The sequence below is a fragment of the Amphibalanus amphitrite genome, unplaced genomic scaffold (genome assembly GCF_019059575.1).
Source record: "Amphibalanus amphitrite isolate SeventyFive unplaced genomic scaffold, NRLGWU_Aamphi_draft 000047F_arrow, whole genome shotgun sequence".
NCBI lineage: Eukaryota > Metazoa > Arthropoda > Thecostraca > Balanomorpha > Balanidae > Amphibalanus > Amphibalanus amphitrite.
Window position 1 is genome coordinate 884,488 of NW_024881543.1, and position 24,859 is coordinate 909,346.

Sequence of the window (24,859 nt, forward strand, 5' to 3'; positions counted from 1 at the left end):
AATACTGAAATACTGGCAGTTCTAATTACTTAACAGTTCAGCAAAGCTTACGAACTTTCTTTAAAACAGAAGCCCTCGGTGAAATCAAGCTATCCAAGAAAACCATCCAAGAAAACGTCTCGCGCAAAGTTTCTTGGATGGCTGGATTGCATTGCAATGCAAGACTGCATCAAACATACAGGAAAAGACCCAGAAGGCGTCATTTGTTCCAGATAAAATAGCGCAAAACTTATTAAGCCCGACAAACCTGAAATCTGTTAAATAGCACGTATTGTACGTATTTTATATATTTTACGTAATATTCGGATAAAAGAGCGCGCGCAGGATGACATTTCCAGGAACTCATTTATCATAAATATATGCACGCAACCAGTAAGCAATAACAATAAAGATGCGGTTCATAAGTCGCATTTTATGTCCGTCATGGAACCCCACGCCCATAGTCCATAAATGACGCTGAAAAGCACATAAAGCCTTTCAACTAGGGTTCACTTCGCTCTTGAATCTCACTTCGTTGTTTAATTGATACTAAACGCCTGACGCTAGGCTTTAGCAGCAGTCTCAACAAACATCCGAATCGACCAGGCCTAAAGGCCGTCACCCATGCATTGGAGCGAAAACAATAGATTAAGATTTGATTTGACACGTATTGCAAAGTGCTTATGAGATTCAGCTGCGTACAGCATGTGGAAATGGGTAACGACGCCACCTGACATACATTTGCGGTCTGTTTCACTGAACGGTCGGGCCAGTACCCCGGTTCAAGACACAACCATGCAATCATCCCAGAAGGCAGAAACACCATATTTCAACCCCACCATTCACACGACCACAACGAGCACCATACCTGTCCTCACCCACCACACCATCTCGGTCTTTGGTCCCGTGAGACTACCCTCCCCACCCCCACCCCCTCACACGGACACTGTATGGGTGACGGCCATGTGCAGCGCCTGCGCCACGTGGCCGGGACTGGTGGGACACAGCCGCACCGGCAGGTCCCACACCATGGTCTCGATGGGCAGCGTGTCGGGCGCCTCCCAGGTGGCGTGGTGCGCCGGGTCGGCCGGGGTGGCCAGAGGCACAGCGCCGCCCGTCGTGGTCACAAACTCAAAGTGCAGACGCCAGCTGAGCTCGACCAGCTCGGAGCGGAACGAGGGCGTCACGTGCAACGGCACCGGCAGCATCACGTGCGTCTGCTCCAGGTTCAGACACACCTGTACAGAGGGGGGGGCGGGGGTTACACAGCGGAACCGGCAACATCACCATCTGCACAGAGGGAGAGGGGGAGGGCGTGAAAAACAGGGGGTCCAGCTGATAACTGATGATGATGATGTAGATTACGTTTCAGAATCCCTGTCCGTTTTAAGGGAAGACGAGTAAACAACTGAAATTAATTTACAGAACCCGCTACCGCATGAAGCGGTTGAGGCGAGCGCTGCGATCAAGGCGGCCTGCAGTTGACTATTATGGCACCTGACATCGCCGAATCACTACACCAAGCACAGGTAGCTACCTCGGTCAAGTAAGCAAAATAGCTTACGGGAAACATCCATCCGCCGTAGCAGCGGTTAATACACACCCATCACATTGCGACATTCGGCCGACGCGACCCGCCACAGCGGACGGCGCACTGAGCGGATACCGTGACAGTTCGGGGGCCGAATACCGGTTCCCGCCGGCGTGTTACGACATTTCCTGTCATCAGCTGACGGGAGCGACCGAGGAGGGAGGAACGCGGTAGCTGTTCAGCTGACGTTTTTTTTTTAGTAAACGTTAACACTGTCTTGTGGATAAAAATATGAATAAGGCATAAACCTTGCAGCATCTCTATGGAGATGAATGCGGAAAAAAATAAAGGTTGTTTATTTTCATTAGGTCACCTAAACAGAGAACGACGGTATCGATGATACCAAATATCTTTATTTGACTTATCCTTTGTTCATATCTATCCAAATGAACCAGTATAGCGCCTTGAGGGGCGACTAACGGAGCGAGCGAGAGGGTGGGCCTTGCACGTGCGAAATTGCAAGGGGTACCTCCAACTGACTTGTGCACGGTACCCTACTAACCGGTCTCTAGCGATGTGCCAAATTTGAGCACAATCGGCCCAGCCGTTCTCGAGATCTGGAAGCGGCACCCTGCACGTGCGCACGTGCAAAATGGGTCCCAACTGACTTGTGCACGGCACCCTACTAACTGGTCCCTAACCGTGTACCAAATTTGAGCGCTATCGGTCCAGCCGTTCTAGAGATCTGGAAACGACCCCTGCACGTGCGCACGTGCAGCAGCACCCCAACTTTGGCACATGGATATGCAGTGCCTAGTGGGTGCCTACCTACATGCCAACTTTCAGCGCAATCGGCCAAGTAGTTACCGAGATATTGCAACAATTACAAAACTGACACCTCTTCGTTTTGCACGTGGCACGTGCATAAGGGGTCACCCACATGCATCGGGAATAGTCCAATACTTGGTAGAAGGAATGAAGCTACCCTACAAAAATTACCGCGTGTAAATCGGTCAAGTGGTTGCTGAGATATAAGCCTCGCAAAAGCGTCCGCACGGCCGGCCGGCCGGCCGGCCGCTCATACTCAGAAATTTCTGTTAATCTAAGGAAAGACTACGCTCGCTTCGCTCGCTCCGTAATAAGGATGTGATCGGCGACTAGTACTTCATGATCCAGTCGTTTATCGCTGATTCGACGGTGTCTTTTCCAACCGCTTCACATCGGCAGTGTGAGTGAACTGGTGAATTTGGACTTTCAAGGATTACGAGATTGTAGAAAATATCTGTCAAACGCTGGTCTGACTCAATGAACTCGAGCGAGGAACTACAATAAGTCTCTAATGCTGGTTACTAATTGGGGAACAAGTCCAACACCCGACAGCCTACCAGAGTCCGACAGTCCATGAACACTGAACAGACCCCTCCGTGACCTGACCCACCTCGTGGCACTTGTTGTAGGCGCGCGTCACGGGCTTCTGCTGCTCCTTCTGCTGGTGCTGCTCGTGGACCGTTTCCACGCTCTCCAGCGTCACCGAGTACTGTACGCAGCGCACGTCCGACTCGCTGAAATCCAGCGTGGCCACCACGTCCTCGCCCAGCTTGAAGGCCGTCTTGAACATGCAGAAGCGCACCACCCGACCGTGCTGCTCGGGAGCGGGGGCGCAGACCGGTTAGACGGCGGAGACAGGAGATAGGTGATGTCAGAAGGTAAGTCAGTAGTTGAGTGCAAAAAGTGAAAACGTGAAAACAACTCCCTACAAAAGGCGAGCACTGGTGAGCAGGATCCCCAGCTCCCTCTGCCGACGACTGGTCAATGGCGTGGGAGCCCCCGGGTGAGACTAAATGCTTACTTCGAATTCTAAGCTGTGTTGCGGCATTGGCGGTTATGTGCGGCGTGTATGCCGCATGATTAGTAAGCGGCGACCACTAAATTAAAGACTTAAACGCTCCAACCTGTTTTCAATGAATAACACTGGATACCAAAAATGCCAATCGCTCTCGTCATAAGATATTTAGATTTCAATAACTAATTTATCTGCATCATCATTTTGAACCAAATTAATGCTTTCAACTTAGTACTCACTCATTCCTCCCTTCGTTGGCTCCATGAAACAGTACTTCGATTGTCTGGAAATCGTATGCCAAGTCCCGCACCTGTATACGACTGGTGCATATAAAGGCCGATTTAAGAATTTCAATAGGCTCTCGCATGCGATTTCCTGGCTACCCAAAAAGTCTGTTTCAGTCATGCTATCAAAACATTGTATGTCAGCCCTCTCACCAGCTTGTAGTGCCCCTGACCGTCATTAAAAGCCTAGTTTCCCTCCATCATCTCTACTAGATTTAGGTGATGCTCCGACAAATTCACAAACAAGACCGAACTTGTTCGGAGTTCGGACTGTGAGTTAACCCTCGCCCTTTAGGGGGGGGGGGGGGTCGAACGGACTCCCCTCGGTTTTTCGCAAATAACTCGCGTAAAAAGCGGCCGATCACGACGTAACTTTTAGTACCCTCGCGTTTATCAATTTTACACCTACCCTGAAAATTTCATGACCCTGACGCAAATAACCTTTGACCTGTGACCTACTTTTTGAGACCATGTTTGGCCGGAACCGCGATTCAGCGTATGTCGGCTCGCATTAGCAGCGCGTTTGCAGTCTTTTCGTGATTTCAAGCGTTCAAACATGTGATATGATGTTGCCCCCATGCATTAGGGTGGGTGTCAAGGTCACCTGAAGGTCAGGTCAGGTCATTGACCTTTGGTGACCTCGGTTCACTTTTCGAGTTTGACATGTTTCTAGGCCAGTTTTTCGAGCTGAATTCGAATTAAGCAGCCACATGAACGTTTACAAAGTAGTTTTGGTGCCTTCGTAACATGTTACGAGGCTGTCAGAGGCGGTTGACACCTACTACAAATACCCGGCAGGACCTCTACTGGTTGACCTGACCTGACCTAACCCGACCTGGCCTAAATGAATGAAGACATCATCTGTGATCAAAACTAGCATGATATTCGTGATCAGCACCCCGAAAAACCCCATAGCAGCCACACTACGACGTTCTAACAGGTCCCAATTTTCCCGCCTTTTGGGTCATTGACCTGACCTGGAAGGTCAACCGATGACCTAGGACCTTAAAATTGGGTATCATCGGCTTCCTCTCGTCACGGGTAACACGCTCCTTTTTTCCGCGAAGCTCTAGCTTGATCAGGAGCGAAACGGCAAGGGGCAGTGTCCCAAAATTTGTAGATGTGGGTGGGAGACGACATCGAAATGCAAATCATTTTCCACTCTCACCTCCAGTTTTCAAGCCCAATTTTCCACTCCCAATCCCACCGAGAAGGAGCTTGCGGGAATGGTTGTTTTACATCTGTCACAATTGTAGATAGATTAATGTTTTTGATCATTTTCCCACTCTTTTTGGGCCTTACCTGACCGACAATTTTCACTCTCATCCTTTTTTTGGTCAGCAATTTTCCCCTCTGACACCCAAGCAAAAATATGATTTTGGTACATTGGCAAGGGGTTATACCTTATACGTTCGCGGCTGGAAAAACACCAATACGGGCGAGGGTCAAGTTGAAAGTATTAATTTGGTTCAAAACAATGATGAAGATAAGTTAGTTATTTAAATCTAAATATCCTATGACGAGAGCGATGGACATTTTTGGTATGCAGTGTTATCCATTGAAAACAGGTCAAGCTATTGAGTTTTTAATTTAGTGGTCGCCGCTTACTAATCATGCGGCATACACGCCGCACATAACCGCCAATGCCGCAACGCAGCTTAGATTTCGAAGTAAGCATTTAGTCTCACCCGAGCCCCCCCCCCCTCTCAGTTCCCTTATCTTACTCTCTCCGTCAGGGCCGTCCCTCCCCTCTCCTCCCCACCCCTCTCTCAGTCACCTGGTTGGTGATGTTGAAGTAGGCCGGCGCGCGGCGCGCCACGCTGTGCTGCAGCAGCTGCAGAGTCTGCTCGTCGCTCGTTTCCCCCGGCTCAGCGGCAGTCGGCAGGAACGGGTTGGACGGCGTGATGTCGTCTTCGGCGTCCGACCGGTGCACGGTGACGGCCGGGTCTAGAGGAAGCAGACGGACCGGCACGCGCAGCAGCCGGATCGAGCTGTTCACTCGCTGAGCGCCAACAGTCACCTGAGGGGGGAGGGGACGGTTAGGTGATAGAGGGGTCAAGGAAGGTTAGAGGTACAGGCTGGTATGTACCACAGAAGGTGTGAGAATCAAGGACCGGAGTGTTAAACGTTCAGCGAGACAATATTGTGAGGCTCAATTTGAAATTTGAATATATCCTCCAAACTCCTCCATCAAAATCAACGATCAAAATATGATAAAAATCAACAATTGATTCAAAAGATCAGAAACCTGATTCTGAAGATGAAAGATCAATGTAAGGAAGAATTGATAAAAAAATGTAGCCCCACAATTGGGCAGTCCGTCGCATAGGTGACGGACCTCGCACCTATCGCACCTATCGCATTCACCCACCTTGTACACATATCTGACCGCCTGTCCCAGGTAGGTGGGCATGGCGTCGGCGGGCAGTTTCTGACTGTAGTGGAGCCGGTGTGCCTGGCCGGGCCGCAGGCGCAGGTCACACACCAGGATGGTGGGCTTGGTGGCCAGCACGATCCGACCCCGCTCGCCGCGGTCCGGGAGGTAGGCCGTACTGGAGACGGCTGCCAGGTCGGCGTCCGTGGCCGCAGCACGGTGGCGCACTTTGTGGTCATTGACTTGGCAGAAGCACTGCACCTGAGGACGAGAGGGTCGGGTGGGGGTGTGAGAACACAGTCCGGCTCCAGTGATAATTCGTTTTTCTTTTCCGATTTAGTTCGAGTGTTCAAATCGGCGGATTGATGGCCGGAGTTCACGCTCAGGAGAGCTTGTTGTGTAGATTCCGACCCCTATTCCCGATCGTGAAAGTTTGGTCCAGAGAGAAGAGGAATTCAGGCAAGAGAGACGAAATAATTGTGATACCAAATTTTGCCGTGCCTATCTAAGCCGGACACGGTCACTCCCACTGAACAGCTTTCAAAGGGTCACGGCTGCTCTAACCAGGCGCAGACCATCCCCGTCAGGAGTCTCATCTATCGAGCGCCAAACGTGACACAAACTCGGGCTCTCACCACCGGGAGTCTGATGCTCAACCAACTAAGCTATGTGACAGACAACAAACTCATGATAATTCTCCTGTCTAAAAACGATTAATAGCAGACTGGACCAGCCGCCTCTCACCTGCGCGCTGACCCAGGCCAGGTTCTCGCAGACGTCGCTATTGGACGTGGCTGCCGCCTGTCGGTCCAGCTCGGGGCAGCGCAGGGTGATGGTACAGCGCAGCGTCTGGCCGGCCAGGAACACCGGCCCGTCCACCAGCTCACAGATCACCTCGATCATGGCTCAGTCTGCTGGAACACATCCACACAGCGGCGCTCAGTATGGGTAGTCAGACTGTACTCAGTTACAGTTTATTGTATAATGTGATGGAGCATTGCAGGAAGTATAGTCTGACAAGGCTAAGAAAGACCAGATTTAAAGTGCATCAGTTATTGATGCACATATCTCTACAAACAACTTCCAATCAAGGCGAGGCAATCGCCTTAACCATATATGGGCAAGAATGTCTTAAGATTTTGGCCATGTTGTACATACCTACCAAAGTCTGAGAAACTATCGGAATATGTTAATAATAACATGTCACTCGCGGATATCTGATACAACTCAATGTTGGAATAAGTATCACATGTCTGCATGTCATGTCATCTTTAATGAGATATTAGGTAGGTACCAGTTACCATGCTACAATCATGATGTGTTATAGCAATTCTATCATTGTTATCTGCCAAGCAATTGCAAAGTAACCATATAAAATCATGTATCCTAGCCTATACAAGCAAAGGCTAGCCGGTATATGTCAAGTTTAGGTCCTAACTGCAATTGTGACGCTGTTGATACGAATATGAAACAGCAAAAATTTTAGGTTTTAGGTTAGGTTAGGTTGTAGGTTTGTAGGTTTTAGGTCGTAGGTAGGTAGGTTTGTAGGTTAGGTTAGGTTAGGGTAGGTTTGTATGTTGTAGGTTGGTAGGTTATAGGTAGGTAGGTAAGGTTAGGTCAGGTTTGATTATGTTTTTTTCTTTTATTTGCGAGACATATGAGTATCATTTTTGGATTCAGGATGTCAAATAATGTAAAAATATGAAAAATTTATCAATGAAATCTTCTTAGGACTTAAACTTGACATTTACCGGCTAGCCTAGCTTAAAGCACTATTACACCGACATCAACCGTCATCAAATAAATCAGCTTAATACCTTTGTACGAGTTGGCTGGTATATAAACAGCTTGAGAGAAAGAAGCAGTGACTGGTGAGCTAATAAGCTTCTCTATTGCTATATAATCACAGAAATCCAGACTTTTCTTATATGACATTTTATCATATTTAGACTTCTGAATCACCAACTTCTCTACAATTACAATGACAAATCTCAATATGGATAAATCTGTGATTAAATTAACAAATAAGACCAAGGCAATAAGACAAAGATCAAATTCTGAGGTTGAAGGGAGGGAGCAGGAGAGAGGGCAGAGAAGGTACTGATACGCGCAGATCTGTTCAGTAGCATGCCTACCGCATATGTTGCAGACGCATCTCGGTTTCTCATTGGTGAAAAGTGCGCTTGTTTCCTAGTTCTGCCGCCTCATTGGCGGATCTAGCGAGTGTATTTTTGTGTAAGCTGTATCGACAGTGCTGAAGGAACAGCATGAGAAATATATTATTAAGTTGTGCATAAAAGAAATCGAATGAACTCTACCTTACTGTGTAAGTAGCATCAGAAATCTAGGGTAAATAGGAATAATCTCCAATAAAATAAACACGCATTGACCCTATTGCACTTTGTCGCCACTCGTCACTGCTATTTCAAAAAATCACGTTTGAAACATCTGCGCCAGTCCTATAGCCTGTCATAAATTATCCTCTAAAACACAGCAAAAAATTCACAAAGAAGCCATTAGTTCACTGCAAAAAGTAAATGACATTTTTTTCTCAGACAGCATTTCAATATTTATACGAGAAAAAATAACTGCTCGTGTTCTTTGATTTTACCTAGTTTTTTTAGTGTTAAAACACATAAATTGATGACACTACGAGGCACGAGCCAGTGTTGAAAATGAAGAGCATCCTCGGTAAGGTCATTTGGTTCTGCCGCCACGGAGACCCGTGCACGCAGGACCCAATGGGGATGACTACGGCCTGACTACGAGCACGGTATGACTACGATATCGGCCAATAGGCAGCAACAGGTATCACCCCGAATCTGCTGCTAGTAGACAGTCATTTAACGAATCAGGAGCGGCGGAACGGCACCTTCCCGACCTTCCCGAGGGCACTGCCGACTTTTGGTCCCATTCTTTCCATGCAACGCCCATAGAGCTAATGTTAAAATGCCAAAATCAAGGGGGGGCACGGTGCCCCGGTGCCCTCCCCGTTCCGCCGCCTATGCAACGAATTCGCTGCCGGTATAATAACAGCAAACTCGGGGCCGACGAATTTCCGAGCCTGCTACTGGCATGAGTGGCAGGCGGGCATTCGGTGAATCCACTGCCAGAGCAGCATATGCAGGGCCAGCGAATTTCTGAATCTGCCGATAGGCAGACCTGTAGCGAGCTGATCGAAACGAAAATGGTACCAGTAGATTTGCGGTAGGTATGCGATTTCATAGGCCTTTCGAGTATGGTGACCTCGAATGACCTCGGTGACCACTGACCTTAAGATGATAGGTATTTAAAGTTTTCGCCTATTGTAGCCATCCTATAACTCAGCAAAAAGTTACTGTTCTGATCGAGACAAAAACGCATCGACTCGCTTTATGTGATTTCGTTACCTTCTTGAATGTAGTGACCTAACGTGACCTCAGTGACCTTATGAGATTAACATGACGTTTCGGCTATGGCAGCGACCGTGAGAAAGATTGGCGTGATAAGGTATCTCACCAATTAACGCTACATTTAGCTGACCATGGTCCATAGCTGAGTTGCCTTTCTCGCTAATCGCCGTAAAACCCTCAGCTGTGCGGACACCTGTTCGGGCGGCTGGCCGCGCCGGGCCGCTCTGACGACCGGCGGGATCATCAAGCACGGACGATGATCGTGGGAGCGGACAGGGTCGAATGGGGCCGCAGCTGGTCCGGCCGGAGACGTCAGGGTGCCGCTCCGCTCCCGGCCGGGATCTAATGATCGGAGCGCGACACACTCCCCCCCCCCCCCCGCCCGGCCGGCCGGCGGCGTCTGATCCCTCACTGACCGGCGGCTCTCAGCCACCAGCTGCTTCTCCCATCACCCCGCCGGACCCGGGCGGCTGGCAGAGCCACTATACTGAACACCAACTTGTCAGTCGTCAACTGGTGTCAACGCGGCGCTCGGCTCCGCTTTTACGAGTGTCCGACGACCCCGCACCCTTGCCCGACCCCGGTCCGTCCTCGCATCCCGCTCCCGCTGAACGGGACGGTCTGATCACCGGCCAGACGCATCACACGATTAATGGCCGAGTAACCGTTTCAGCAGGTCTCGGACAGACGACCGTTGTCGATTTGAGACGAGCCGCCTCACACGTGTTCTCTGTTGGCCAACTTGACGCCGCTACGGTGCGGCGGCCGGGGCCGCTCTCATCGGCGGGGGAGAGAGCAGGGAGGGAGGGAGGGAGGGAGGGAGAGAGAGAGAGAGAGAGAGAGAGAGAGAGAGAGAGAGAGAGAGAGAGAGAGAGAGAGAGAGAGAGGGGAAAGGATTAAGGAGAGAAGTGTGTTTTCTACAGAGTGACTAATGATGCATAGGGTTGGTCGATGTCGGCTGTCGCTTTGTGCGATGACTGAATAAAGTTCCGCGGCATCCGCATCAATATCAGTGAAGCCGTATGGGCTACAAAGGCGCGTCTAATGGAACGGTTATTTTTTAATTATTAACATATTTTAGTCACCGAATCCTCAATTAGATTTCATACATGACAAAATAACGTGGAAGGCTTTTGGTGTCAATACATACAATACATACATACATATGCATAACAAAATTCGGTTCATTCGAGTACAGATCTTTATCAACCGATACCAGGCGTCGCATTTGTAGACATGTCAAAACATAGGTAATGGTGATAATAATCATAAGGATGATTTCCCTCACAACGCTTATGACTCTTTAGAACGGTGATTTTCTTCAAACGTTACACTATCAAGTGCGTGTATTTTTAGAAAAAAAAAAAAATGTGGAACTATCGATTGTTAATTGTTATGTGTAATATGCTATTTAGTTGTTTATGTTGATTGTTATGTCACTCACTATTATAATTTGATGCATTATACGAGTATAGGTATTGTCCTACTAATTTATCTCAAATTTAATTCCCTTATGACACAGTAGTAGACGATTTAACCGATAACGATTTTGAGATAAACGATTTAACGTTCAATCTCAACCACACGTGGAGCGAGGCCAAAGCTTGAACCACGAAGTGAGTATTGACGTTTAATTGTCTTTCATTTTCTTTGGTCCTTTTCCTAAGTCCTCCGCGTTCAACGAGCCGACTGATTGACGAGCTTGTACGATTAGCAAAGATTCGTACATTTATCTGATAGACTGTTTAGGTTGATCGTTAAGTTTGTGCTTATAAATATAAATTACTTTGGAACGTACGTAAAACCCTTGTGAACGAGCCCCTGTTTTGCAAGTGCGGCCGGGAAAGGGTGGTCCCGTGATCCAAACAGGGGGAGACGGCCGCGCGAGGAAGGGGAGGAGACGACTGTTTGTTTCAATCGTGACAGGGCCGCTCCTGTGAATCGAGTCTCGCCCCCCCCCCCCCCCCCCGCTCCTGCATCTTATCTCCCAATCGCTCCTCAGTCGTTCCTTAGCCGTCCAGCCGTCTTCGCTCCCCCCCCCCCCCCCCTGCATGGCGCTGTGTCCTTTCCTTGAACGTTTTTAAGAATGCTGTAAGCCAATTAATTATTAACCCTATTAGTGGCAGGGGGGGGGGTTGTTTTTATCCACCCCTCAGGTTTTTCGGGAATATCTCCGAAACCGCTGAAGCTACGATGCTGAAATTTTCTGACTTTTCCTAAAACTAAATTGGGCACATTCCCTGAAAATTTCAAGTTCATATCTTTACCAGGGGCGGCTCCAGAGCACTGGGAATTGGGGGGTCCTATTCGTGAAGCGAGTCAGTTGGGCGAAGATCACGATGCTGCACCAGTTTTACGAACAGTGAATGAAAGGTATCATGTGATAACATATACAAAGTTATTGTGCATCCTCTTTTGACACGTTTTGCTATAATAGGCGGATCCAGGCGTCCAAAAAGGGGGGTTATTTTTTACCTCCCAACATAGGTGCCCTGACACCGCCTATGCATGACCAATACAATTTTAGTCGTTCTCTCATAAGAAAATTGTAACATAACAAGACCATTGCCACCCTTTTTAGAAACAGTACTGTGGCATTCAAACTTTGCGTCTAACGTAGACTGTATTTCTTCACCCTTCAGACATCTCAACGCGCACACCGACCCGTCCTCTCTCTCTCCCGCCCTGCTCTCCACTGCCCGCCCGTCTCCCAATGTCCAGCCGGGCCGCCCGATATACGGGCCGGCGTGTCCCTGCTGCCGCGCACATGTGTGGCACATGGACCTCCATTTATGACCACTTATGACCCGACGCCGACCCTACGCGACAAGGCTAGAATACAAACTATGTGAACAAACAGAGAGACACATTCCCCCCTGTTCCTAAAGAACACATCTAACTACAATTTAACTAATGGGGGATGGGAGCGCCGAAGAGTTGCGGCGCACGCCTGCAGCGCAAACCCCTTCTTAGCACGTCACTATAACTATCGATATTATCTACACTTTCCGCTGGCGCTCTACCTTCGTTCACACGGTCGTTTGACAATCCCTCAGTTTCTGTTTTTACAACTTTCACTGTATAGATCCGCTCCTCTGTTCCGGCACCGCCATCCGTCTCAGCTGCTGCTCGAGGGACCGGCTCGGTCTGCTCGGTCGGCGCGACAGCTGGGGTCAGCTCTGACGGTTCCACCGCCGCCGGCGCCTCAATGGCCAGCTGTCCAGGCACATGGGCGGTCGGAACCGGACAGGCGATCTCCTCTTCCTGCTCATCATCCGTCGAAGCAGCCATTGCGTCGTCACCGTTGTTGGCAAGACGATGACGAATGTTCCGCACGTGCCATGGGACTCCATCTACTTCAATCGTCTGAGCGGATACGACTTTGGTGACAGTGCCCTCCTTTGACACGGCGGTGCACCGATCGCCCCGTTTTCGGACCCACACCGCATCACCGGGCTGATACACACCAGGCTGGCCGGCCGTCTGAGGAGGAGCAGCTGTGTTTCCCTGTGACTACACGCACAAGTCTCTGCCAGCCTGACGGTAGGCACCATGTATCGGGGCCGTGGTAATATCACGCCCGTCCTTGGGCGTGACATTATAGCGGTGCACGGCTTCTGGTATGGTGCATCCCTGACGGGCGGCCATCACTTTGATGGTGCGGTGGTGGCGCTCGATGATGCCATTCCCACCAGGTTCATAGGCCGCGCGATACCTCAGCTCGACGTCCCACCGCACCGCGAACGCCTTCAGCTCGCGACCCTTGAATTCGGTCGCATTATCCATTAGAAGCTCGGCCGGTGCTCCTCGCTCCCAAAACAGAGCCTCGAGTTGTCTGACGATCTCGCTCCCGTCAGAGCGGCGGATCTCACGCCACATGGCGTATCGCGACGGCCCACAGTCAATCACGGTAAGATAGTGTTTTCCGCGGAAATGGGTTACGTCCATTGCCAGCCGCTCCCAGTTGCGCTCGACCGCCAAGGCACCATGCTTCCAGCGCGACGGGGCTGGGTCGATCGACGCACACACCTGGCACGATCTAACGATCTGACGAACGGCCGACTTCGTCACGCTCTTTTCCAGCTCTCGGCGCGCATACCACCACGTCCGCCGCACTCCCTGGTGTCCCACACTTTCATGCACCGCCATTATGTCCTCCGGTCGAGCTGTCCTGACGGCCGCCACCACACCTGTCGGCTGCTCGCTTCCGGTTCTGATCCACTCTTTTGGTACTCTCGTGAGTTCGTCTGCACGGTTGGCAGCCGACGGCACGAGCTCCACTGTCACGACGAGGTCGTACTCGCTGGAGAGCTGCTTGAAAACGGCCACCCGCCGCCGAACCAGCATTTCCGACTGTGCCTTCGTTCTCAGTCGGGCACGGCCTGTCAGAGCGTCGGTCAGCCAGCGCTGAACAGTGACAGAGTCTGTGCGGAGGATCACACGCTTGAATCCCCACGCCACCGCCATATTCATACCGTTCAGCGCGGCATCCAGCTCCGATAGGTTTATGTGCATGTCTGAGTCACTGTCAGATCGGAGCCACGCGGCGTCTTCGATAACCTCACCCGTGGTGGGGTCACTTAGCACTACGCCGCGGGCGATGGAGCTGGCATCAGTCCACACCGTCACCGAGTCTCCTGAGACGCACCACTGTCCTCGTGCCGGGTCACACTCTGCCAGCCGCCGGGCCACATCACTGACTTGTTTGCGCAGGTCATCGTCAGTGATCGGTGAGTCCCAATCTTTGGTGACCTTGTTCGCCGCCCTTTTCAGCCAGGCGGCGGCCGGCCGCAGCCACCCGGCGACGGGCACGTGTGAGGTTAGCTGACCCGCCCAGGCGAAGATTGACCGCCTGGTCAGCACCCCGGGTGGCTCAGCTGGTGTCACGCCGTCTCGAGACCATCTCAGTGTGCCGTCACCGCCGGACTGGCGTCTCACTCGGAGCCCCAGCATCCGGGCTCCGGCCTCATCCGTTACCCGTTCCGGTGGCCTACACGAGAGCCCGTATGCGGCAAAATGTTCGGTCACCCGCTCAGCAGAGATGAGCGTCTCGTTAACGAGCAGGTCGTCAGCGTACGGGAGCACTGCTTTTGCGATCTCTGGACTTTGATCCAAAACTTCCCGCACTACCGCTCGCATGATGCCGCTTGCAACGCTGAGACCAAATCCGACCCTTTTTTTATTTTTTTTATTTATTCCTCGTCCTCCACACGGGATATGTTTTCCCATTTATGGGAGGGCTCCTGCTCCTCCTCAGGGCTACGGTGCAAGGCGGGAGCCCACCCCACCCCCCAGTGACACAGGTGGGGACGCCAGTCCGGAAGCCGGGCGGCACCGGGGATCGAACCCGGGTCCTCCCGACCACAGAACCGACGCCTTACCAACTGCGCCACTGGAGCCGCCTTGTCAGACAATGTCGCTGGCCGTCCACGATTACCGTCTGAAACGGCCACAGCTCCTGGGCCACGTGCAGCTGCAGAAACGCCTTCTTCAGGTCGATGACGGCCACATCGTCGCCGTGCTGCCGCCACTTGCGGAGCTGGTCGCGGCACACATCAGCTTCAGCCGTATGAGCCACCAGGTGCTCATTCAGCTCACGGATAGTCGAGCACCGGCCTGACCTTGTCCTTGGCTTCCTGGGTGACTGCCATGAGCGGAATTAGGCCACGCACCGGCCCGTGTTCCTGCTCATTATACGGCCGTAGCCACCCTTCCTCGATCCACAGCCGCAACTCTGCGTCGAACCGCTCCTGCGACTCTGCCGGCACGCGATATTGCGGCACAGTATTCTTGAGTTGTTTTGGCTCCTTTCCGTCGGCCCATTTCCACCAAACTGTCCACTTTCCGTCGCTGAACTTAGCCACAAAATCAGCCGTCTCGATTTGTCTGTCTACTGGACCACGCCCCTGAGACACCGCTGCCGACATACCGCTCGATTCTGCCTTAAAGGGACTATCCCACCTTCTAAAATGTTGTTAAAACCAGTTAAATTGTGCCCAACTTTATAGATTGGATGACCAGGAACACGGTTCTGGCATTTATTTTTCATTAAACATCTTAGGCTTCCCATATTCCAAACACAAACTTTCAAATATGTGACGTCACAGCCCAAAATTACCTCCTTCCCCAGGCCACATTGCTGTCATAAAGCTGATTCTTTTTACTCTGTAGGCACCACAACAAAGTTCAGACCAAGTTTTAAGCGATTTTTCAACAAACAAACCCATTTAAATCAAAATGACTAAACGAGGTGACGTCACACTAACGGTCGCTCCATGTTGAAGATAGGGCCTTGTACAGTGGATCTAGTAAGGATCTCCAGACGTTACTAGATGGCGTTGAGCCTCAGTCGAGTCCATGTCAAATTCAAGGGGAGGTCAGTACCGAGCTGGGCCCGATGGGGAGGTGGGCGGGGGGGGGGGGGGAGGGCGGTTGTCGAGGTCACGGTGCGAGTGACCTGTCAAACAGCCCCGGCGCGGTTGAGCACTGCGGCAGGCAAATGGCGCACTCCAGTGTTGTTCCATATCGCGTTGGTGGGCCGGGCCGGGGCGGCCGGTTAGCTTGGCTGCTTGGAGGAAAGGATAATGAGGCATGGGTTTGCTGTGGCCGGTTCATCTACTGTCAACTATGATGAACCCAAAGTAATGCAAATGTGATGTTGGTAATGCAGCTGGCAATGGAATGCTAGCGAATGCTCCGTGCGCCCGAAGGATTAATATTATTTATGTCTCCTGAAATTTTCATTGAATATAATGGGGTTGGGAACTCGATTTTTTAAGAATGTATAAAAATGATCAAACTGTTTTCGCAGAATTTATGGTGCATACGATTTCCTCATAAAATCAATATGCTGAGAGAAATGGGAGATGACAAATAGAAAACATGTTTTTTAAGGTTCTTGAAAAAGACGCTCTTGATGCTGTTACGTCACATGTCAGTTTCTGCGGTTGACAAATAATGGCGCATCTGGCGCACCACCGATTACATGTTATTTCTATGTGTGAAAAAGGTTGTTTGTTTCATTCTGCCATCCGCGCTGTTTTTAGCTTTAAATTATGCTAAATCATTCACGGATGTAGGTTCAGTGTCAAAAATTGATGCTCTGCCGTGTACTGTTCCCATTTAACATTGAGCGCGTGGTAAACATTTTGTGTACCTCGAATTTTCAAATGAAAAACATGGTGAATCGGAAGATGCTGAAGAGCAACAGCTCTTTCCAATACGCATTTGGCCTAATTTACAATTAAAATTTTAACATTTCTCTAATCTTATTAATAATTTCTTTGTTCTTTTTCATATAAATAACTGAAGGCGTTGAGAACCGAGGTAATTTCTATCTACCGTGCCTTAACTTACCAGCAACAGCAATCTATCTACGCCCTACGGTGGCAAGGGAGACTGTGAAAGAAGCGTAAGATGGATTCTAAACAATTGTTTTGTGATATACTGAAGGGCAAAGTGCAGGGAAAAGCGTACAAGTCCTGTTTTATGCCAGGCCGTTGCAGTAGCACTCATGAAACTCCGAAAAAGATCTTCGTTCATGTCCCGAACAACATTACCCTGAGGAGATGATCGTCTGCAATAGCAAGAAGAGCTGATGCAAGTATGTATAGTCGACTACAGAATGATGTTCCACTCCTCAGAAGCTTCAAGCTATCAGTGGACCGGAGCGCTAAGTTGTGCCGTTTATCACGCAATTAAGCATGTCGATTGTGAGCATTGGGACTAAGCTATAATTTGTGAACTCAGTCCGTGTGATGCGGCACAGCCTACCACTCCAGGCAAATAATTGCCTGTAAAAAGTGGAACATCATTCTGTAGTCGACTATACCTGGAAATCTACTAGTTAGTCGGCGGTATTGTTGTGATGATCACTGTGAGGTGAGATATTTTGTGCAAGGTCTGAGTGTTAACACTGGCGGATCCAGGGGGGGCATTTAGGGCCATGGCCCCCCCCCAAAGGCCTAAAGTGGCCTGTTTGGCCCCCCCCCCAAAATGTCAGAAAAATTGCTAAGAAAATACACCTTGATGGAGGTTTTTAGCCACTTGGTGAAGAAAAGCTTTCCACAGCATAATATGGAGGCAATATGGTAGCAGTGAGGGTCAGTCAAAAGTTGCGCGAGCGGAGTCGCCACCTTAAAAAAAAAGACTGGTTGGCACGTGTTTATGGCGCGGCAGCTGGTAGTTGGCGGTGTTTCGCGTGGTGTGGCATCACTGGCGGATCCGGGGGGGGGGGCACGGGAGCCTGAGGTGCCCCTGACAGCAGGCCCGTGGTGCCCCTGGACCCTGGCAGGCCTGTGGTGCCTCTGGCGGGCCTAGGGTGCCCCTGCTAGGCTGCTGATGCCCCTGGGACCTGACAGGACTGTGGTGCCCCTGACAAACCTAAAGTGCCCCCAACAGACCCGTGATGCCCCCGACAGGCCCAAGGTGCCCCTGAGTGATGCCGTGATGCCTGCGAGGCCGGTGGTGCCCCTGCGAGGCCGGTGGGGCCTCTGACAGGCCCATGGTGCCCCTGCGAGGCCGGTGGTGTCCCTGCTAGACCGGTGGTGCCCCTGGCAGGCCTGTGATACCCCTGCTAGGCCGCTGGTGCCCCTGGGCCCTGACAGGACTATGGTGCCCCTGACAGGCCCAAGGTGCCCCTGCAAGGCCGGTGGTGCCCCTGTAAGGCCTATGGTACCCCTGCTAGGCCTCTGGTGCCCCTGACAGACCCATAGTGCCCCTGCGAGGCCGGTGGTGCCCCTGGCAGGTCTCTGGTGTCCCTGACAGACCTGGGGTGCCCCTGACAAGCCTGTGGGGCCCCTCACAGGCCCGTGGTGCCCTTGCTAGGCCTGTGGTGCCCCTGGCGGGCTGGTGGTGCCCGGTGCCCCTGCTAGGTCGGTGGTGCCCCTGACAGGCCTGTGGTGCCCCCGGGCACCAAGGGGGTCATGACTCATGTGGCCCCCCTTGGATCTGCCACTGATACGTTATGGCTTATGCAATATGCAATTGCAGGCACTTGTTATCCCTCACTTATCCCTCATTGGGGGCTCTGGCGGGCTCCTGAGGGCCCACGTCTATCTCCGGGAGCCCTAGACGGGCTCCTTTGGGTCCTTTCAGTCCACTATAGCATAAGAGGTCTCCACTCGAGTCCTATACATCTGAGGGCGTACCCTGATGTCTGAGGTACCCAACTGCAGCTCCAATGGTCTCTTACACTGGCGGATCCAGGGAGGGGCATTGAGGGTCATGCCCCCTTCCCAGAGGCCTAAAGTGGCCCGTTTGCCCCCTCCCCCAAACGATAATGAAACATAGTTCAATCAGTGCGTGGCCCAGGAGCCGAGTTAGACAGCCGAGTTAGTTTTACCACCTCCCGGCCCGCAAAGGGACCCAAGCACTGACTCGAAGCGGGTTAACTGGTCGACAAAAGCAATGGTAAGTGTTTACAAAGTAATATAAAGGCATGGGTCGGGTGGGCTACCATTTATATATTTTTTATTTTTAGTAAAAAAAAAATATTCATAGTGTCAGGGCTGTGACGAAAAATAAGTGGCCTAAATCCGATGAGAAAACAGGATTTGGGGGTACCCTAGGTTTGGCTCCTGCATGAGTTGGCCCCCCCCAAAACGCAAGCCTGGATCCGCCAGTGTGAGTGTAATGCCCAGGAGATGACCTCCGTTCGCCCCCTGACCGGTCAGGGTTATAAAATTTGAGTGGATGGCGGCCCGTTTGGGGTTCAGATGTCAATTATATTTTGTTACTGTCAAACAATACATGTTATGATGGCAGCGAATGTGTGTAACGTTGGTTTTCGAAACAGAAGTTAGAACTGTAACGGCAGAGTGCTTGCTTGTCTCATCGTAAGTATTGTAACAGTATTGTAAGCATTGTCTATATTGTAAGTATTGTGAGCATTGATGTATGGTAGATATCACCTCACATGATCCCGCCCTCAGATAACCCTCTCCGGTGCCCCTGTCAGTAAATGGCACCTGGATCATTACCTACAGATAAGATAATTTGTCATAATTCTTAAAGAATTGGGTAGTTTTGACTCGTTTACTCGAGGCAGGTCGCATTTCAATATTTTTTCATAGGCTTGCAATGTAAAGGTCACGACTCTGACCTGACCTGTCACAGATAAAATTTCTGAGATATAGGTACAAACGACACATACTGGAGGTACTGTTTTGAAGACCTGATGAGAGGAAATAGCTCCGTAAAAAAGCTTAAGCTCTGGCGTGATTGCAAACCTTTCTTAGGTGTAGCCAACAAACCCGTTCTGGTTACCTGACCTGACCCGTCATTTTTTTTTTTTTTTTTGCTGAGATGTGCGCAATGAGCATTTAGGAAAAATCACCAAATATGAGCTGAATGTCTCGCGGCGTTTGACAATTGCGCAAGAAAATTCTGAAAGGCCTCCCCCGTCCGAAATAGGATTAATGTGTGTAGAAAACCGAGCCACCTCTCACACGCTGTATTCCTTACGTCATCGTGTCGCGGCGCCAACTGCCGCCGCGCGCCCGAGCCCGGCCGGCGGTCCACAGTGCACACACAGCTGTGCGCCATAAAACTAGCGCCGCAGGCGCAGGAAATGCGGCCCGCCGGTCCCACGGCCTCGGCGCGCCCACACAAACACGGTCATAAGCACACACGCACAATACACACACAAGGCACGCTACGTTCTACTAATTCATAACACAATTCTATTACAATGTGTGTATCAAGAGTTGCAGATGCCAAACATACCCAGATCACCCAGATCTAAGACTGCAGTCCCCAGCGCCGCTGCAACGTTTTTAAAACAAACATACATACATATACCATACAAACATGTTTATTTTGCATCCGTTTTGGATAATAGCATATCATGGCGCCATCACCCGCGATAACGGTTATGATTTGAGATATATTTTTATATAGGCCATGATAAGTTTGGCTCTAAAAACTTGTACCTATGTTTATTAATATTAGTTGGGCGGAGTTTGGTAGTTTTTTATTTAACTTGTGGTATGTTGTGCTGATTGCGGGTTGTTCAAACCTTTCAAATGTAAGGGCCTTATTGAACTCATTACTCAACCATACCCCTACACTACCCTACATACGACTGGACGCTTCCCAAGCCCGCAAGCATCACGACACCGAGATGGAAGATGGCAGGCGAGATGGCAGAGCCGGGAAATCACCCTCGCCATCTGCCTAGAGCTAATCGGTGTTGGGCGGCGTGTGGGGCGCCGCTTAGCCTATGGGGGTGCACTTTGACTTGATGGGGGTGCATTTCTAGTGGATGGGGGTGCACCTACACCCCTTTCATATGGAAAGTTGCTTCCCTTATTACAGCTCCCCGTATTGCACATGATCAGGGAACGGCCAGCAGACGAAGGAACTATTTCTGGATGACAGGCGAATAGCCGCTCACGCAAGGAGCGGAGCTCGGCCCCGTCCAAAGTGGCCAACAAAGCAGACAGAGGCAGCATCCCATCTTCCATCAAAGAACTGGTTTCTGGCTTGGAAGATGAGCTCCATCTTTGTATCCGAGTCGGTGCTGTCAGGAATCAGCTGGTCTAATGGAGTGAGACGACTAGCCATCGTATCAGAGCTGCCTGGTCCTCGTAGCATTTGCACCGATTCTTCTCGATTGGACTCTGAACTCTGTCCCTCCTGCTTATTAGGTACTTGAGGCATTGCTACGTAGCACAGTTTCATTATCCATGCTTTGCAAACAGTGCCATAACAACACAGTTAATTAATCAGCAAGATTCTTTGCAAGTCCCAGTATAGTTGACTCGCACGCGATTTGAGTGCAAAAATCAAGAGCAAGTGTCAACTTGTTCCAGTAAAATATTTTGAATATTGACCTAAAAAATGAGTAATTTCCAGATAAAATAACAGCGAAATCAGTTTTCGCTTGCCATTAAAACTCACAGATATTGAAGCTCCACTATCAAACGAACATTTTAGTATATGCCATTCTTGATAAAACTTCTTAGCCACGCAATACCAGCGCAAAATAAAGAGACACTGAATAAACGACCAATCACTCCGATTTACCATAGGGAAATACATAGAAAATGAATGCCTCAACTGCGCCAAATATACAGACAGCTATATACCTACATGTGACGTCATGATTAGCCCGACCAATCAGAAGCAAGTTGTTTTCAGTCACAATTAATTAATTTTTGAGTTAACTAGGCATTTTTTTAACAAATTGATTTTAAATTAAATCATTAAAAATTCTGAGCTTTCTTATTTTACCAAAACATACAGAGCATGCAGATAGGTCCCAACCCTATTCAAGCACTAGAAATATCGTATCGTTTGCCAATTTTTTGACCGGCTGGCGTTTCTTCCGTAGAGCGCCCTTGGGCAAATAATTATCACGCAGGTGATTTATTTTTTGCTGGTAAGATTTAAGGTCAAATCAAGTCGCTGAGAGGAGATGAAGAAAAGCGGACGAATGCCACATTTTTGTGCATAAAGTCTCGATTAAAAAAAGCTTAAAGTTATACGTGTAAGCTAAAAAACAATAAGATTAGTTAATAAAAATATTTGACCCGAAATTGGCCTCTGTTTTCTCTGACCATGATTGCGTGAAGACACAGGTCCATTTCCGGGTTCAACCCAACCCAACATGGTTCGGCTCCCCCTTTTTTAATATATATTTGGCCCGAACCTTTTGAATGAAAGGAATCATAAGGAAAGAGTCCCCGCTAAGCTGAGCTTGTTGCGTTGACCCTACCCCTCTACCCGACGATCAAGCAATTCCTGATGGCAGAGTTCAGAGTCCAAAGTTTAACGTGCGCACATAGCCGCGCACGGCCGATCCCCTCACTGACTTCGCCTGGCAGCGGCCTGCCACCAACCACAACCATACCCGTCAGGAGCTCAAAAACGTCAAGCACACGTCGCGTTTCGAACCCGGACTTTTGCAACCGGGACGTGCGCTCTCACCTCACGGAGTCCAAAGCCCTACCGACCGAGCTACCGGGACGGACATTTACCTAGGGGCTTCGCCTCGTGACATTGACAGACGTCAGACACTTTGGCCGAACTATAGCCGTAGCACTGAGCAAGCTGCGCAGGGCGATAGGTGCTCGTAGCGTTTAGGTTGGGTAACCTGTGAGCTGAACGCGATGTCGTGAGTTCGAGCCCCACTCCCGGGTCTGGTTTTATCTGGACACGAACCAAAACCTTTTCTTCTACTGCAACACAGACAAGCACGATGACATCTTTCGCCAACATCTTTCCCAAAAATCCTCTCAAAAATGTCAAAATTATCGCTTATAAATGTCTAGCTTTGTTTCATTTTTAAAGTAAATACTTTTTGGTCATTTTTCTGGAGCTATTTTAACTCTTTCTTTTCGGATTCTTTTCGACCCGATAAACTCATCAAAACTGAACGTGCCAAATGAAAAAAATACCCAACTCAAATAACATTTTAGAAAAGCCTAATAAGACTGTCATCATGCAACTATCGACTGAATAGTTGCATGCTTTTAATACGTCCTAGATTTCAATTATCATTGTTCAAGATTTTGGCTGGAACTGGCGCTGCCTCTCGCTTGTCCGTTTGTTTGAGATAATGATTTCCTTCAGTCGCATTCTTGCTGGTTCCACATGAACAGGATACCATACCGGAGTGAACGCACCCGCAACCATCATCCCCTCCCCTCAGCCTCGGCGCAGTGGCGGGCGGCCCTGGGCGGCCCACTCCCGGCGCTACGCACGCCCCATGCGCCGTGATACCGCGTCACTCCCCCTCCCTCCTTCCCCCACAATGACCGGTGACCTCACTTCCCTCCGGATTTGGACTCGCCCTACCCCGACCGTAGCGCCACGTGGTGGCTCTGGAGATCTTAAATAGACCCACTGTACAAGGCCCATTTTCAAATGAAGGGAACGAATTTCTTCAACACCAAGAGGCCGCGGGGGTTGCAACCTAGATAGATAGTGGTTTCTGAACCTCGCCGCAAACTTGGCTATCTCAACTCAAACTCCATGTTAAAGGTGGGATAGTCCCTTTAACACCGGCGCACCCCGAACGCTCCCCCGTCACCACTTTACCACCAAAACGCACCTCTCCACCACTAACAAACACACCACCCAGCGCCTCTAACCCGGTCATGCCCAACAGCACGTCAACACCCAACAACCTTTCCGCCACTACCACAGCACGGACCACCGCCCGCCGGCCTTGTGCCTCCAGCAGCACCTCTGCACTCCCGCAGCATCGCACGGCACTCCCATTCACCGCGGTCAAGTTTGTCTCACATCGATCCCATTTATCGACACAACCCGCGAACACTACGGTCTCCTCGCAGCCCGTGTCCACCAGCGCGTGACACGGTCGCCCGTCGAGCAGCATCTGGATTACCGGCGCTCTGCTGCCGGCTCGGTGGACGGCGGAGGAGGTGCTGGCGCTGATGCAGCTCCCCCGCCGCAGCCGTTTGGGCACATCCGGGCGACATGACCTGGGCGACCACATATCCAGCATCTGATCGGAGCCGGCCGGCGACTTGACCTTGAAATGTCACGTGATGGCCCACTCGCCGCCGCCGCCGCCGCCGCCGCCGCCGGTGGCGCTGCCGTGACTGCTGTCCTGGACAGCACGGCTCTCGCTCGGTCCAGGACATACTCGAGAGTAAACTCGTCTCCGAGCCCGTCCCGAACCGCAGCTTGCGCAGCCTCCGGCAGCCCATTGACGAAGGTGATGGCGATAGCTCTCTCCGGCAGACCTCCCATCAACTCAGCGAGCTGCTGCAGCGCCGCTAAGTACACATCCGCCGTCTCTCCGGGATGAAGGCGACGCCGTGCCATTTCCGCCTGCGCGGTGAACGGGTCCATGGCGAAGGCCCTCAGCAGCTTAGCCTTCACACTGGGCAGATGATGACGAGTCGCTGCGGGCATTTGGGACCACACCGCGAAAGCACCGCCGCGCAGGCGAGTCGGCAACACAGCCATCAAGGACACTGATCGCAGCTCGCACAGGAGAGCAGCCTGCTCCAGCCACTCCACTACGTTTCCAGTTCCGTCGAACTCCGGAATAGTCCTGGCGTCGAACGCCGGAGTCACCTCCATCACCGCTCTTCCCGCGGCGTCACTGGTCTCCTCCTCGACACTCGGCATCTTCTCACCACTTGTCAGAAAAATGCCGAAATAGCTTGTGGCATTCAAACTTTGCGTCTAACGTAGACTGTATTTCTTCACCCTTCAGACATCTCAACGCGCACACCGACCCGTCCTCTCTCTCTCCCGCCCTGCTCTCCACTGCCCGCCCGTCTCCCAATGTCCAGCCGGGCCGCCCGATATACGAGTGGCAGGGGGGGGGGGGTTGTTTTTATCCACCCCTCAGGTTTTTCGGGAATATCTCCGAAACCGCTGAAGCTACGATGCTGAAATTTTCTGACTTTTCCTAAAACTAAATTGGGCACATTCCCTGAAAATTTCAAGTTCATAACTTTACCAGGGGCGGCTCCA

The 24,859-nt window shown here is 50.8% G+C and overlaps 2 protein-coding genes across 5 annotated transcripts; both read right to left on the bottom strand.

The window, feature by feature from the left end:
- Positions 1–321: 321 nt before the first annotated feature.
- On the bottom strand, positions 322–8,452 carry LOC122377572 (RAB6A-GEF complex partner protein 2-like). 4 transcript variants are annotated; one of them, XM_043357762.1, is made up of 6 exons: positions 8,330–8,452; positions 6,756–6,925; positions 6,009–6,272; positions 5,415–5,657; positions 2,949–3,152; positions 322–1,217 (listed from the first exon to the last, which is right to left on the bottom strand). In XM_043357762.1, the coding sequence occupies exons 2-6, from the start codon at positions 6,912–6,914 to the stop codon at positions 915–917; spliced, it is 1,173 nt and encodes a 390-aa protein (XP_043213697.1). In that variant the 5' UTR covers positions 6,915–6,925; positions 8,330–8,452; the 3' UTR covers positions 322–914. The 4 variants fall into 4 exon arrangements, with proteins under 4 accessions (XP_043213697.1, XP_043213698.1, XP_043213696.1 ...); XM_043357763.1 differs by having other exon boundaries at positions 6,756–6,922; positions 8,330–8,360; XM_043357761.1 differs by lacking the exon at positions 8,330–8,452 and adding an exon at positions 7,829–8,138.
- Positions 8,453–12,916: 4,464 nt separating this feature from the next.
- On the bottom strand, positions 12,917–15,054 carry LOC122377548. The gene is made up of 3 exons (XM_043357665.1): positions 15,025–15,054; positions 14,785–14,942; positions 12,917–14,255 (listed from the first exon to the last, which is right to left on the bottom strand). The coding sequence occupies exons 1-3, from the start codon at positions 15,052–15,054 to the stop codon at positions 12,917–12,919; spliced, it is 1,527 nt and encodes a 508-aa protein (XP_043213600.1).
- Positions 15,055–24,859: the final 9,805 nt, after the last annotated feature.